This window comes from Camelus ferus, chromosome 17 (assembly GCF_009834535.1).
Source record: "Camelus ferus isolate YT-003-E chromosome 17, BCGSAC_Cfer_1.0, whole genome shotgun sequence".
NCBI classification, from domain to species: Eukaryota; Metazoa; Chordata; class Mammalia; order Artiodactyla; family Camelidae; genus Camelus; species Camelus ferus.
The window spans coordinates 39692294-39708017 of NC_045712.1; the positions used below are offsets into that span (position 1 = coordinate 39692294).

Below are 15724 nucleotides of genomic sequence, written 5' to 3' on the forward strand. Positions count from 1 at the left end.
AGTAGGAGCAGTGTGTGCAGAAGCACAGAGGCGTGAAAATGCCTGACTTGTTCAAGGTTACACAAAGCCTAGTGTGGCTGCAGCAAGGGACCCTGGGGCATCAGGAGAAGAGTTGGGGGATGTAGGTGGGGGCCAGGCCTCATCGGTTCCTGTCTGGACTAGTGCTGTAGCTTTCAGCCCCAACATCTGAAACCTGAGGGATCTTTATAAAACGTGTATCCCCATCCTCATTCTCCTGCATCAAATCTCTGATGGTCTCCACTGCCTAGGATTCAAAGCCCACACTTCAAAACTGGCATTCAAGGCCCTTCCTAATCCCACCACTGCCTGCACCTCTCACCTTGTCTCCTGCCATTCCACGTGGAGAGGAGAAAGCGGGGCTCTCTCCCAAACCCTCACCAATTCCTGTGTTGGGCTGAGCTTCCAGTGAGCTCAAAGTCAGCCTGAACTTACAATTGGCTTGAGGTGAGAGTTTCAGGCCAGACTGGGCCCCAGTACCTTCTCTGTGACAGGAGTTTCTGAGTCCAGAAGGGACCCAGGCAAGTGTGAGGAAGCTGGTCGCATCCCTGGTCCTCTGGTGTCCCCTGCCATGGTGTTGGCTAGATGTGAGATGTGACTGACTGGGATTTGGCGGGAGAGTCCTGAGTATATGGCTGGGGGCTTTCTCCTCTCCATGCGAGGCTCCCTAAGATCCGGGGCAAGGGCTAGGGTTGTGGGGGAAAGGGTGAAGATACTGGAATTGTAGCTGTTAGATGCTCAGGGCTCAGAAAGACAGGGTGGGCCTGGCTCAGGCGCCGTGGGCCACACCCAGTTCCCTCAAGGGAAGCTTGAGGCCACAGCTACTGCGCTTGAATCAGAACCTCCAGCCTCATCCAGGGCCAGAGAACTATAGCAGGAGAAGCCAAGGGAGACAGAAGCAGGGTGAGAGGGGAGCACGAGTCCCTCCGAGGAGGGGGTGGTCTCAGAGAGGGCTCTAAAATGCAGCAGGCTGGAAGAGGTGAGACAGGAGAAAGGACTTCCTGCCTGCAAACTACCAAGCACTGGGGCCTACCTTGGATGATTTGTGCTTCTGAGGTTTGTCAAAGGAGGGCTGTTTTTTTTCCTGCTAGGGATGCTTAGAGCAAGCTGGGGAATGGGGGTAGAGCAGGGGCTCAGGAGGGTCCCATTTACCATTCCCCCATTACCATCTCACATACCGTGATTTATTTAAGCTCCCCCCATCCGCACTGAAATCCCGGGCCAACAGAGTCATGCGGGGAAACTGAGGACCCAAAGAGAAAGCACTGTGATCACAAGCACACAGGACTGCAGCCCAGCTTCCCAGGCCCCCTTCATTTTGGCTTTTGTGTTTGAATTGGTAAGGAGATGGAGACCTTGTAGTAAAGGAGGAGGTGGCGAAGAGAAGAGAGGAGAAGGAGTAAGAGGAGAAATGAATGGGGATGGGCATAGGAAGGTAAGGTAAATCTTGGAATCCAACAGTCACAGAAAAGGGGAGAAATATGTTCCCAGCTTGGCAGAGGGCACTGAAAGAAGTTGAAATAAGAACTCATCTTATTAGGAAGGAATATGACGGAGTTTTCTGGGGTGACGGAATGTATAATAGTTTGATCTGGGTAGGTGCACACGTGTGGGACAGTTCCCTGAGCTGTCATTTCCGATTTGTACATTTCACCAATTAAAAACTAGCTCTAAAGTCCCAGGGCAGCATGTGGCATGCCATAGCCTCTTTGGAAGAAGCAGGGTCCCTTCTGAGACAGCAGAGCCTAGTTAAGTCCACAAGTTCTGGAATCACTGTCTGCCGCTTCCTGGCTGGGTGACCTTGGACATGTCACCCCACCTTCTCTGTAAAATGGGGACAGCAACAGAGCCACCTACTTCCAGGGTAGTGTTGAGGGTCCCATGTAAAGGAGGCTAGGGGACTACCAAGAAGGGTTAGCAGTTGTTGCCAAAGCCCCAGCCACGCCCCTCATGTCCCTTGCCTTGTCTTGTCTACGCCCAGACCCCATTCTAGCCCCAGCTTGATTGCCCTGCATAACCCAAGGCAGTCTGAATGTCCTACACACTGACAGGTAGCAGCTGTGCCCATCAAAGGAGAGGTCTCAAGCCTGGCTTTCTTTTTGCCCCCTAATTCACTCTGATTTCTCCTCTCTTCCCTGTATTTTCACACCCTTTCGTCAATAGTCTGAAGCCTCCCATCTCTGCAAATCCAAATTTTGCCAACCATGCCTCCTTCCAGGGAAGGCTGAGCTCCGGGCAGGCAGGAGGGTGGAGTAAGAACTGGTCTTGGGGGTAGGGGTAAGAAAAAGAGGGAGATATAGGGATGCAGGCTTGGACTTGGGGCAAGAAAAAACTTCCCACAGCTTAGAGTGGTACCAGGACAAGGGCTCTCGGCATTGGGAGAATGCAAGCAAAGGTATTCATCTTGAGGTTAAGCTTGGTCTCATCTAAAGGCCCTTCTTGCAAGGTTTACTGAGGGGCATGAAGCCTTTCAGGCTTTCTTTGCAAAGGATCACCACAGGATGCAGATGGCTGAGAAGCAGGGGCAGCAGGGACTCAGGTTTAAATCCTCTGTCCCTTGAAAATCATCCTGGGCACTGCTGGGGGAAGACGCTCAGTTTACAAATAGGATGTCTGTGCATGACGTGGGTTTTGGGCCACCTGCAGAGGGCAGGGCACCAGCACAGCAAGTCATGAGTCCCTGATACATCTGCTGATGACATCGGCCCCTCCCTATGACCGTTTGTGCAGGAAGAACCTGTTTTTAAGATAGCGAGAGGCACTGCCCGGGAGATATGCATCTTCACATCATGAACCACATGAGACAGGGTGCATATAACACTGGACTCTGTCTAGTGAAGCTCAGCTTGCTGTCCACCCACCCTGCTCAAGGCCCCCTGCCCTTCCCCTCACCCACCCTGCCAACCCGCCGGATAGTCCCATCACGACACAGGCGGGAAGGCTCCTTGCAGTAAGTCCAAACTCCCTGTTAGTGTCACCGCTCGTCTTGTGGTGCTTGGTTCAGTGCTGCTGGGGGTTATCTGAATTTTAGGTATTAAGGAATCCCTGTTCATTTTGTTAGGTGTGATGATGGTCTTATAGGTATATAGGAAAATATCCTTTGGTTTTAGAGGTGCATCTTAAAATAATTTGGTCTATGGTGTCTATAATTTATTTTAAAATACTTCAGCAAAAAGAAAAGTAAAGTGATGCAAATATTAATCCTTAAAGGTTAGTAACTGTCAAACCTAGAAGTTGAGGAGGGACGAGCCCTGGAAATACCTACCGTGCCATTTTGCCGCCATCACTCCAAGAAATGGGTATGTTCATGTTCATTATAATATTTGCTCTACTTTAAAAAAAAAAGTTTGAAAAAGTTCACACGAAAAGTTTTTTAAAAATCCATAACATGGGGTAGAGGTTAAACTGTATTTCTTTTTATTCTGAAATATATCTAAGGTATGTGAGAGAGTTTGCAGTATTGTACCTTTTCCTGGGTGCAGTGAGAACAGTTATGTTTTGGGAAGTCAGACGGGGGAGGGTGGAGCCTGAGAGGTTGAGAAGAAGGTGAAGGGAGAAAAGGATGGGGCTTTATCTAGTCCTCTGGCCCCATCCCTGCAGCCACAGCTAGAGGGGCCCCAGTGAGGGACCTGGGCCAGTGGCAGGCTCAGCCCAGGCGGAGGTGCCATGAGGCTGCCCGCCATGTAGGGGAGCCCATCGCCTACTACCCAACTCTCCCTGAGAAGGCCTGCCTGGGCCTGGAGCCTCACCCCCCACATTGTCTGGCCACCTCATGAGGATATGCCCCTTGTCCCCGGGACTCTTGCCTGCCTTGGAAACCCCTGGGCAGGTGGGGGCAAGAGAGGACTCCAGAGGGGTCCACAGAGGTCCCAAGCTGGGGATCAAGAGGCAAGAACGACCCGTCACACAGCTCACACAGCACTTTCACTCCCTGCAGATCTCACAGAGTCCCGACTAGAGGACCAGGCCTGTTTCACAGAGTCAGTCGTGAGGGGGAAGCGGGGAGACTCTGCCCAGACAGGAGTGGAGCTGGCCTCTCTTCCCATTTCTCCCCAATGTTGGGCCAAGGGTTTGCATCCTCCCTTTTGTGATGAGGAAATGAAGGCCCTTCCAGAGATGAAACATGTTCTCAAATTGGCCATTGCCATGGAGTAGGGTGAGGACTGGTCTCCTGGTCCCATCTCAGGCTCCTCATCATGGAAGCTCTAGAAAGATCAGGGAAGACTGAGCCTCAGGGCAGCATGGGAGTGTGGAAACCTCTGACGGAGTGTGTTCTTCCAGCACAGTCCCCGGGGAGCCCTGGGCAAGCCTAACTGATGTTGTCCTGTGACTTAAGGGGGAGGCCTGACCTTGCTGTAGGCATGTTTCCTAAATCCCACAGGGTGGCCTGCTAGGGCTCGAGTGCTGGGCAGCTGTGGACAGCTTCTGGAGAAGCTGGAAGCTGATGGAGGGGGTAGAATGCCTATGGCAAGGTGAGGCCTTCAGGAGCCGGTGGCCAGCAACCTGCCTTGCAGAGGAGACAGAGGAGCCAAGCCTCCCACAACTCCTGCCATCCCAGCCCCTGGGGGGTGCTTGGGGCTTTCTCCTCCTTCTGGGGTGAGGCCCCTTGGTCCTGCCAACAGAGGCTGTTTTATGGTCTCAGGTGGAAGATTCAACCATTTGGCTGAACTCTTCAGGGCCTGCCCTGCCTCCTCCAGGGAGCATGCCCTGACTGCTCCTCTCAGCAACCCTTGCCCCAGTTCTGGGACACTGCATCCCACACCCACTTGGGCTCGTCCTCCTAGGTCACTGGCTCTGCTCTCCCTCACCAGCTGGAGAATCTTCCCAGGGCAGGGCGTGGGTTTGATCCTTCTCTATGACACCTCCCGCCTCCGCCCCTGGGCTGGGCACTGGCCTGAGCAGTTCTACTACTAGTGAGGAGCCCCTGTGTCTGCTGTCCAGGGGGCAGGGGCAGTGGAAGATCTGAAGGGTGGCCTCGGGGCAGACTTCCTCTTCTGAGACACTGAAGGTTTTCTTTCCTTTTTTTGCTTCCCTGTTCAGAGATTTCCCCTTCCCAGATTGAGGTCAGGGCACCATAAACAGAAGTGATAAGGCCTTGGGCCTTCAAACTGAACTTTGCAGCTGCCATTTTATGACTCCAATAACATCAGCATCCCTCCCCGCTACAACCCCTGGCTGGAGTCTGGCTGGAGCAGAACTGCCTGGTGTCTGTTCAATTCAAGAGCAAGCGGTGGCTGGTGGGGAGGAGGGAGAATTAGAGAGGCAAATGGTGGCCCCTCATTCCAGCCTGCCCTCACCCACTCCTGGCTGAGTCCCTTCTCCTCCCTCGGTGGGCCCAGCCCTGCCCTGGGCTGTAGGGGACATGGGAGGGTGAGAGACCTTAGCCCTCGATCCCATAGGATGGTCAGAAAAGCACAGGCTGTGAGGTGAGTAGGGTTGAAAGGTGGGGTCAGAGTAGGGAGGGCTGAGTGGGATAGAATAGTCAGGGAAGGCTGCCTGGAGGAGAAGCTAGAGTTCGGAACTAAATGAATAAGATGCAGAAAGATAAGGGAAGCTAGGCATTGGAGGAGCCAGGTTTGGACTGTCTCAGGAGATGGGGAGCAGATGCTGCCTAGCATGAGAGAGGGTCCCACTGAAACCACTCTGCCCTTGAGCTAAGAAGGTGGGGGAATAGGGTTCCAGTGGTGGTCCCAAGATCCCTGGCTCATCCAGGGAGAATTTGAGTGGTCAGAACCCAGGGGTGGGATAGCCAGAGGGTTGCTGGTGAGGCCTGGAGGCTCTGTGACACTGAGAGGCTGTAAGTGGTGTCAAAGCTGTGACCTCAGAGCCAGAACTTGGTGGGGCTGAGTGCTCAGGAGCTGGACCTCACCACAGCTATCAGTGGGCGGAGGGGAGGATCCTGCCAACTGCTCCCAGGTCTTCTCCCAGGATAGGCAATGAGCTCTCCATCCCCAGGGTGTGCAAGACATTAGCCAGATGGAAACAGAGATTCCTGTCCTGGTGGAGGTGATAGTAGGGGAGGTAATCATGGGATAGAAAAGACTAGGTGACTAATATATTCCACTCACCCACCCACCAACCTGGAGCTGGTGCCAGACCTGGAACCCCCAGGTTTTAGGCCCTGCCCAAGCAGCAACCCCAGATTCCTCAAGTCCTGGGATAGTGGTAGAGAGAAATCAACCTCAGTCCACGTCTGATGGGTGGGGGACAGGGGTGGCTCTGATATCTTTGGGCCTCACTTTTCATAACATGGGCTTGGGTAGTCTTCAGGTCTTCCCGGATCTTACAGGGAGATGACCTATGCATCTCCTGTCTCAACCAGAATCTGCCCTGCAGCCCAGGTGAGCCATCCCCAGACACACACTTGGGCATACCCACACGTGGGGCACAGTGGCACACATGCATCAGGGGCACACACACACCCATGTGGGGATGAAGCAGAAATGAGAGGAAGAGTCCACTGCTTCTTGGTTGTTTTTTCCCTGCTCAGCTTTCCCCATGCACGTGTCTGGCCCTTCCTCATAAACACCACCCCAAACCCTCACTGCCCACCACCTTTCACCTTGGCTTCATACCTTTCAGCTCTTCTCAGTGGGAGGGCACAGGATGGGTCCGCCTGCCAGCCACCTGATCCCAAAACCCCCTTCCCAGGTCCCAGGGTCCTCAGCTCTGGGTCTGCTGCTCAGACGTCACCCTTACAAGTAGCTTAACGCCCCACAGACACCTCCAGATGGGCACAGCACACAATGATCCTCACAGCCTCCCTCCCACCATCTACCAGACCTTCCATTTTAATGCCGGAGCATCCACTGACCTCCCCACCCTACAGCCACTACACAGAAGGCAAGTTTGAAGCCCGCTCTTTCCCACTGCTCCTCCACGGGTGTCCCAGGGCCCTGAGCTGAGCGGTGGGCTGTGCGGGAAGGGACTAGGCGTGATGGAGACCCCACCCCTCCCTCAGATCTAGATCCAGTCTGAGGCGCAGGGGAGGTGAGACCCGGTGTTCCGCACCTCTTATCTCCGCCACACAGACGTGCGCACAGGGCCCGGTTCCCGCCACTCTCGCTCCGCCCCCAGCTGCCGGGACTCCAGGCGGCCCACCAGACACTCACCGCGGGGCCAAGGGCGCAGGCGAGGGCGCCGGCTAGCACGCAGAACCAGCGGGGCGGCGGCAGGCTCGGCGGGCACATGGTGCCCCCACAAGACCGCGGCAGGCGGCTTTGCGCCGGTAATCCGCGGGCGGGCTGGCCGGCGGCGCACCGCGCGGCGGATGGCGGGGAGCCTGGCGCAGTGGTGCTGCCGAGTTGGCCCCAGCGCTAAGAGGCGCAGCTCGGGGCCGGGGCGGGCCCCGGGGGCTCGTCTGACGGGCGGCGTGTCCGGCCAATGGCTCGGCAGAGGCGGGGCCACCCCGCAGGTGTGGGGCGGGGCTGGGGGCACCCCGACGAGTAGGGAGTCCCTGCGCTACCTCCTCCAGTCCCAGTCAGTCCTCAGTCACTAGGTACTGACAGGACTTCATCTCCTCCGACCACATCTCTGGGATTCTCGAGACCCCAACAGGCCTCATCCTTCCCTGCTTGGCTCACGACGTTTCCAAGAGCCTGGCTGAGATTTCCAACGCCCGCACGGCCCCTCAGCCCCACCTCAGGGCGCTCATCGCGTCCACCTTCAGAGCCGCCTCCTCCGGGAGGCCTCCCCACCAACCTCCCCATTTTGCACTTCTGCTCCTCGGAGGGCAGATGCCGGCAGGCCCGACTACGAGACAGTACATGTCACTTCACATCGCCCAGGCTGAGGGCTGCTGCCTGCGTAGGGCTCTGGGCTGCAAGTAACCCAGAGTAGGTGGGGCGCATTGTTTGATCCATTTTCAATAGCCCCAGCTAATCCCTCGCTCCGGAGAGGCCAGGCGAGGAGGAGCCAGAGCGCGAGTGAGGCCCAACTGCGGGTTCTTTGGCGCCTCCCCTGAGGCCTGGCGACCAGGCAAGGCTCCCGGACCCTTCACGACTGGGGCGCAGGGGGCGGGGTGGCGTCGTGCTTCAAGGAGGCTAGCGCGTCCGCGCCCTCGCGCGTCTAGGCTGGAGCGCCTCGGGAGGGAGGGAGGGCTGAAGTTCCAGCGCCCCCACGCGGAGAGGGAAGGTCTGTTCCCAGCGCACGGGCCCACACCCGCGTATCCAACCTAAAACCTACCAGAGCCCTCCTCCTCCCGCCTTCCCTATTTTACAGCCTGGGAAACTGAGGTACAGAGAAAGGCCCGGATCCGGGACATCTGCCTCGGAGACCTCGCTTCCAAGGCTCGGCGGATGACATCGGGCCCAACCCGCCTCCACTGTGCGTCCTCAGGGCTCAGTTTATTCGTCCTCAGAATGAAGCGGTGGTTCACCGGCGCTGCGGCGCGGAAGAGTCGGCTTGTATACCGAATGCAGGTGGCTGCTCTGCCCTCTTTTCGAGAGCTGGAGACGGTGCAGTCGAGGCTGGAGGTAGCGGTGCTGGCGGCAGAGTAGGGTGGTTGATGGGTGACTGTGATGGGGGTGGGGGAGGGCGGTGTTCAGTTGGAGAGGCGGGGAGGGCTGCGTGTTCCTAGGCGCCTGCGGAATGTGTGGCTGATTGAAGGCGGTCCTACCGCAGGCGCTGGCTGACCAGCAGGTGCGTCAGAGTTCCCTGTGGACCCACCGGGTTTTCTTCCGTACGGGGTGGGGAACTCGGGCCCCTGACCTTCTGGGGTAAGGTGGAGTTATGGAGAGACAAGGAAAAGCCAGGAAGGAATGAGCGCCTAGCCCTCCTCGATTTCGGCTTATTTGAAGTGTTAGCATTTGCTTTCTACTCTCCCTTCCTCCCACCTCCCATTCCTTCTTCCCTTCCACCCTCCTCTCCTCCCTCCCTCCCTCTCTACTCTTTTTTCCTCTCTCTTCCCTCCCTCACACATTCATTAATAGTTTGCTGTGTGCCAGGCTCTGGTGCTGTGCACTGGGGCACAGACATGGATAAGACAATGGCACCTCTTGCCTGACGAAGACCTGAGGAGCTGTTGTACTCCCCCAGATTTCCACCTACTTCCAGACATAATCTGTGAGGCTGGATATAAGCCCTCTCCCAGACAGGAGAACTGTGAAGATGCCTTTGCCCTGGCCATTCTGGGGTTTGGACTCAACTCCTCAGGGGACGAAGTGTTTGAAGAATCACCAGCCATCTCCTCAGCCATTCCCACTTCTGGAGGCCAGGTTAGGCTCAGGAGCCAGAGGTCCTTGCCTCTGCTGTACCCTGCCAGTGCTTGTTCTCAGGCCTCAGTTCTCTAGCAGGGCAGTGGGATTTTGTCCAGACCCAGGTGTGCTAGGTGTGAATGGGCTTTGACTCTTATGAACCTTTGCCCACTCTATGCGCACATGCACACACATGCAGGCACACACCACATGACCAGCCAGCTGCAGAATGCTGAAATCCCACCATTAAAGCTTGTCCTTTGGCCTGTTGAAGTTCTGCTCTCTCTGAGGACAGAGCACATAAGAGTGCATTGATGGGGTCAGGATTGGGGAAAAAGAGGGAGCCAGACCCTACTTTGCCAAGTGAACCTTGGCCAGGCCCAGCAGGTGGCAGAAGAGGGAGGGGTGGGAAGCTTAAGGCACCCAGCTGGGGTGGCTGCCTCTCCTCTTGTTCTGGAGGGTGTCCACAAGAAACTTCCTCCTTAGCTTGAGGGCTATGTGGGCAGGCAGGAGGCAGTGAGAGTGACTGGCTGGGCCTCTGGATGCCCTTGCAGTCCCCAGGATCCCAGGAAGGAAGCCGGTGCCTAAGGATAGCTTCTGTGTACAGTCTTTGCAATGAAAATTACATCTTTGTTCAGAATTGTTCTCCTGGGGGACCCACCCTTCTTTACCTATCAAAAGGCACAAAACAACTTCAGAAGTAAAAGAAGGAGCAGAAGAAGAAAATAGGAAAAACAAACAAAAACCTGAAAAATTCAACCAAGGCTCAATCTGACCATGCTTTGACCAGTTGTTCCCACGTGTCCAGTCCTGTGTCCTCAGGCACTGCCGGGGGCTCACCCATGGGCCCATTCCTGGGGAGTCCTGTGGGATCTGATAAAAAAAAAAAGCCATCCTTTCACCTGTCTGATGATCTGGGAAGGCTTCTAGGGTAGGGGAGTTGGGGGGGCGGTGTGGGTGGAGACAGACTACCTGAGGGGGTGAGAAGCAATGATTTGGATCTCTATTCCTTATCCCCCCACCATGTCCAAAGCCCGAGACCCTCTGGAGTGGCCTTTGCCTCACCAGTCCAAGTTTGGGGAGGGAGCCACAGCCACCCCCTGCTCTTTGTTCCCCCATGTCCTGTTGCATGGACTCCTCCCAGGGGTTTTCTGTTCTGAGGTCTCTCCTCCTGGATCCCTGGAACTAGTCCCCCATCTCTGTCCCAAGCCCCAACTCCCTTCTGGATACGAGAATCAGAGGGGTGCAGAAGGTGGGGGGGAAAGAGAGAGAGGCAGTCACTTGCCTTCCCCCGTGATGACAGGAGCGGCAGGAAAGAATCTGCAGTTACTCATTTGGAGCCTGCCTGGCTTCCTGGCTGCCTGCCTCTTCCCTGAAGTGGGTGCCTCTCTTGCCTTCCCCAGTCCTTCATCCACCTCCCTGAGTCATGCATTCACTGCTTCAAGGCTTCCAGCTCAGGAACTCAATGATGGTAAGGTCTGCTGTGGAGTGGAAGTGTAGCTGGGGACCCTACCATGGTCTTGGCCTCCATGGTAGGGGCCAGGGACCTGGCCTGGGGAGTCACTGTTCCAGGACTCCCCTTCCAGAGCCATCCACATTGCTGCATGGATGCAGGCAAGCTTTGCCTTTTCTGGGTTTCTGAGTAGAAGGGACCTACACCTTTGGTCTTTATCCGTTGAGTAAGGCTGGCAGCTCTAGGGATACGAAGTGCTCACCACCTCCCTAGGCCTCTCCTTCTCTGGGTCCAGTTCTTCTTGTGAGATGATGCTTCTTAACTCCAAGCTGTGCTTTGGTGGTGGTGGTGGGGTGGGGTGGCAGGAGAGTCCCGTTGCTTAAAGAAGCAACATTCCCTTCATCTCTCTGTAACAGCTTTGCAGTGAATAGCATCCTTTCACCCGTCACATTTCACCGCCTACACTGGCCTGGCCCTGTGGCGAGTGCTGGGGATGTCCCGGTGACTTAGACAGTGGCTGCCCCTCTGGGGCAACCTAGCACTGCTCAAGTGAGTGGGGCTCTGGGGGGATCTTCTAATGGTGCTGCAGATGCACTAGGGAGAAAACAAAGTTCACAGGAGTGCAGGTGATGGAGGGAGAATTGTCCTGACTTGATAGATGGGGAAATAAAGCCCAGGGACCAGTTCTGAAGTGGCCTGCACCATCCCTTGGTCCTGGAGACTGGGTCTTAGATCTCAGGAGGGAGGGGGCAGAAGGGAGGGGTTGGTGCCAACTGCCAGTGCATCAGTTCAGATCCTCCAGTGAACAGATGCTATTATGTAGTTAGGATTCTTGGAAGTTTATTGGATGGCAGAGGGAGCCTGTGAAAGACGAACGAGGAGAAAGCAGGACTCTGTAAGAAGAACTTCAGACTGTGATGCAGCTCTGACAGAGCCTCTGCTGACCTACTGTGAGCTGCAGAGCAAAGATGGCACAGAGGTGCCTTGGTAACCCTACCATGCTCGGTCAATGGCTGGGGGCCATCTGGTAAGAGCAGGGCCCAGCTAGTTTTATAGGAGAATTCTATAACCTTTAAGGAACAGATGACTCCTGTGTAATCCAACTGCTCATGCGCAGCAAAGAAGATAGTCTGTTTCCCAAAATATTCTAGGAGGTATCATAATGCTGATATCAAAACAGGGCGAGGATAGCACAAGAAAAGAAACCACATTCCATTTTATGACTTAATGGATAATAATATATATGTTTATGAATTAATTTAATATATGATTTAATTTAATGTTTAATTAATAGGAATCACACTTGGAACTGCCTGGCAACCCAGCTGCAGAGAAAAACCAGCTGGGTGGGACCACCTGCGCGGGGCTGGGAACCAGGCCAGCAGGAAGCCTGGGAGGAGGAGAGAGGCGGGAGGAGGAGAGGTGAGGAAGGAGAGCTGGAGGGGGAGGGATGAGGCAGGAAGGGAGTGGCTGGGGTGGGTGAAGACTGAAAGTTGGGAGGGAGGAGAGGAATGATCAAGGCAGGAGGGGAGGGGGGTGAAGGGGAAACGGAATGCTGGAGCAAGGGGAAGTCATTTCTAGCAAGCCCATCCCTGGGCCCTCCCTCCACCTTTTCTTTCTGTCTCAGGTCCTCTTCATTTCATCCCTGACCTGCTCACCTGCTCACCATAGAAGCTTCCACATCATCTCTGCCTTCTCCCTGGCCCCCCACTCCCAGCAGCCAAGTTGAATATTATTATTCCTGCTCTAGCCTGGCACATGCTGGCCACTTAAGAAAAGCTTCAAAATATACAAAGTAGATAAAATAACATAATGGACTCCCATGTGTCCCCTATCACTTTGTTTCCTCTGTACCCCCACCCTAGCCATGATCATTTTAAATCAAATCACTGATCTATCACTTTATCTGTAAATATCTCAATATGTACCGCTAAAGGATAAAGACTCAAAAACAAATGACCCCCACAATACCATTATCACACAATACCATTTTTATACTAACCATCCCCTGCACCTGCCAAAATTCCTTAACAGCATTAAAGTCATTATTTAATTTTCATTCTTTGCCTTATTAATGCTTTTATTTTCTACTTAAATAAGGCTTACACATTATAATTCAATAGATAGTTTCCTTCATCTCTCTGCCTCTCTTTTCCTTGCGAATTCTCTTCGGAAGAAACGGGTTGGTCCTGCCCACTGGCTTCCACAATCAGAGCTTTGATGATTGTGTTCCGTGGTGTTACTTAACCAATTTATCTAAGACTGATTATTTTGAAACACACCTTAAAACATAAGTGAGATGCTTTTGCTTCTTGGGTCAAAGTGCCCACAAATTGTAAGTGAGTCCCCTATCACCTCCCCTTCACCTCTCCTCTGTTTCCCCCTCTTGCTTCCAGCCACACTGGCCTCCCTTCTCTTCCAGGAACTCATTCCCAGCCCACTCTTGCTCTGAGGTCTTTGCACTGGCTGTTCCCTCTGCTTGGAAATGTTCTACCCCTAGGTATCAATCACTAGAGCTTCTGACCTCTCTCTTTAAGGCTGACTTCCCTACGAATACTGTAAACAGCTCCCTCCCCTCTGACCAAGGGGCTCCCACACCCTGTCTACCTTTTTTCCCCATTGCACATATCACCTTTTAAGGTTCTACGTCCTTTAGTTATTTGTGAACTCACTTTATTAAACTTATTGTCTGTCTCTCCCTGCTAGAACAGGGAGTTCCAGGAGGGCAGGGATTTTCAGGTATTTTCTTCCCAAATGTATCTCAAATCTCTAGAATGGTGCCTGGCACTCAGTAAGTCCTCCATTTGTATTTATTGAATACACAAAGAAGTGAATGATTCTTTCTAAAACTCGTAGCTGATGCCACCTTCCCTCTGTCCAGGATTCCAGTGCTGCCCTCTCACAGGCTGAAGAGAAACCCCTCCCCGCCCCTCCTTAGCCTGGCCTTGGAGGCTCTTCCCCACTCGCACCCAAGCCTGGGCTCTGCCCTGCAGAACATCGTGCTCTTTCCTGTCCCCTGCTGTTGCCTGGGCTGTTCCTCCTTCCAGGAGTGCCATCCTCCACACGTCTCTCAGGGGAGACTTTGTCATGCCTCAGAGCTTGAGTCTATATTGGTAACCCCCTCTAGAAAGACTTTTAGGGCCTCTCCCGGGATGACAGGTCTGCAGTGGGTGTCAGTGATGGTTCGATAAGCAAGAGAAGTGGAGCTCCTCCAGCAAGCCTTTCCTGCTTAGACCTATCTTTGACTCTAGGCCAAGTCTCACCCTTGATCATAGGCTTATCCCTAACCATGACCCCACGCCTCCACTCAGAATGATCCTAGACTGATGCCTGACCCCAGCCTGACCCCTAACCCTTATCTTGGGTCTCGATCCAGACTAACCTTTGATCGATCATGAGCCCAAGCCCAGAGAGACCTGTGACCCCAGGATGATACCTAAATTCTCAGCATGGGCCTCAGCCCAGCCTGACTTCTGAACCCAATCCACACTGCCTGCCACGGTGGGTGAGAGTGTGTGGCTGGCTCCCGGCAGGCAGTCCTCGAGCATCTGAGTCCACAGCCCCTAGGGAGGGGGCAGTTCTCACATCTGCCCTCTCCCCATCCCTCCCCTCTGGCTCCCAACCCAGTGGATGCTGCCAACCTCGTAAAAGACTTTGAGGCTGGGCATCAGGGGAGGGAAAGAACTGGCCAGACCAGCCCAGGCCTCTGTTTGCACAGATTTGGGTAAAAATAGCCTCAGCTACACAAGCCTCTCTCTCTTCCTCCCTATCCTGGACTCCGCCCAGGTCCAAATCACTTGTCAGTTGTTCCTGACCCTAGGCCTTTTCTTGCCTGGGATGGGACAGGGCCCAGAAAGATGGGCGCCAGGACCCAGACATCTTCAGCAACTCTGCTACAGCCCAAGTGGAGCCTGACACCTGCAGCCGCTTCTGGGAAGCCACCCTGGATTGGCTCCTGGCTCTCTTGTCTCATCCATTATATGAGGTAGTGTATCCCCCTCTTAGAGCGTGTAGACATCTCTATCCTCTGCCTTGCAATGGGAGGCGAGGCAGGGAGGAAACCCAGCTCCTGCCCTGAGAGCACTCAGGGTGGGGTGGTAGGGGAGACCAGAGTCCTCTGGAGGGATGAGTTAGGGTGTGAGTCAGGGCTCTGCAGGCTGGGCTTAGCCTCTCTGGGTGGTGCAGACCAGAGGAGGGGCTCAATGGGAACGGTGCTCTAAAGGGGATGGAGGATTAGGGAGGAGAGGTCTTGGACTGGTGGTGGAGGAGGAGTGTGTGTGTGTGAGTATAACCTCTAGCTGGGCAGCTGGAAGGGGGTAGAAGGTAGAAGTCTTGTAGGCTGGCACCAAGACCACATTGGAGAGCAACTGAACACTAGCAGTGGACCATGAGAAGGGGTCCCGCCCCAGGAAAGTACACAGCTGTGTGTGTTAAAGAAATGTCTCATGCCTTGTCTCAGGGAAACTCATGGGGAAGCTTGGGCCTGAGGATCCCTTAATCTGGGGCTAGAGTAGGGCTGGGGTGTGGCTTCCCCTCCATATGGCTAGGCTGCGTGTTTTATCATAGCCAGGTTGCTCTAGCCTGGTACATGCTGGCCACTCAGCTATTGGAGTCTTTTCCTTAGTCCTCCTGATGTCAGTGTGAAAAAACATTCTGTAGAATGCATCCATCATCATCCAGTGCCCTTCGGGTAATACTCTCTTGATTGTTTGGGTGGAAACCACAGCTCCCCTACCCTTGGCCCACGTGATTCAGTGGTTGGGTAGGGCTCAGCCTCTGCTCTGGCTCCCCTCCTGGGTACTTACTTGCCCCAGGCCTGGCCAGTGAGAGCTTTGCTGATGGTCACATGCTTCAAGCTGAGCCAGTGAGGATCAGCCTGGGAACTTTTACCAGAACTCTAGGAAAGAAGTGTGCTTTTCTGCTAGTAAGCTGGAAACATATACGCCTGCCTGGTGAGAGATGTATCTGATGATATTATTTGAGTCCCTGAATCCAGCTGCACCTAAAGCCAGTTTACCCATGGACTTTTCAGTTTCTGAGTTGTAACTCCCTTCTTGGC

General features: G+C 54.4%; 1 protein-coding gene across 3 annotated transcripts in view; it reads right to left on the bottom strand.

The window, feature by feature from the left end:
* VIPR1 (vasoactive intestinal peptide receptor 1) overlaps positions 1 to 7342 on the bottom strand; it is a 32177-nt gene extending 24835 nt beyond the window's left edge. Inside the window, exon 1 of one of the 3 annotated variants that reach the window (XM_032459115.1) lies at positions 7131 to 7342. In XM_032459115.1, the coding sequence (XP_032315006.1) occupies positions 7131 to 7208 (78 nt within the window). In that variant the 5' untranslated portion in view covers positions 7209 to 7342. The remainder of the gene's footprint in view (positions 1 to 7130) is intronic. The other 2 variants (XM_032459116.1, XM_032459118.1) reach the window with 2 other exon arrangements.
* Between the last annotated feature and the right edge of the window lie 8382 nt (positions 7343 to 15724).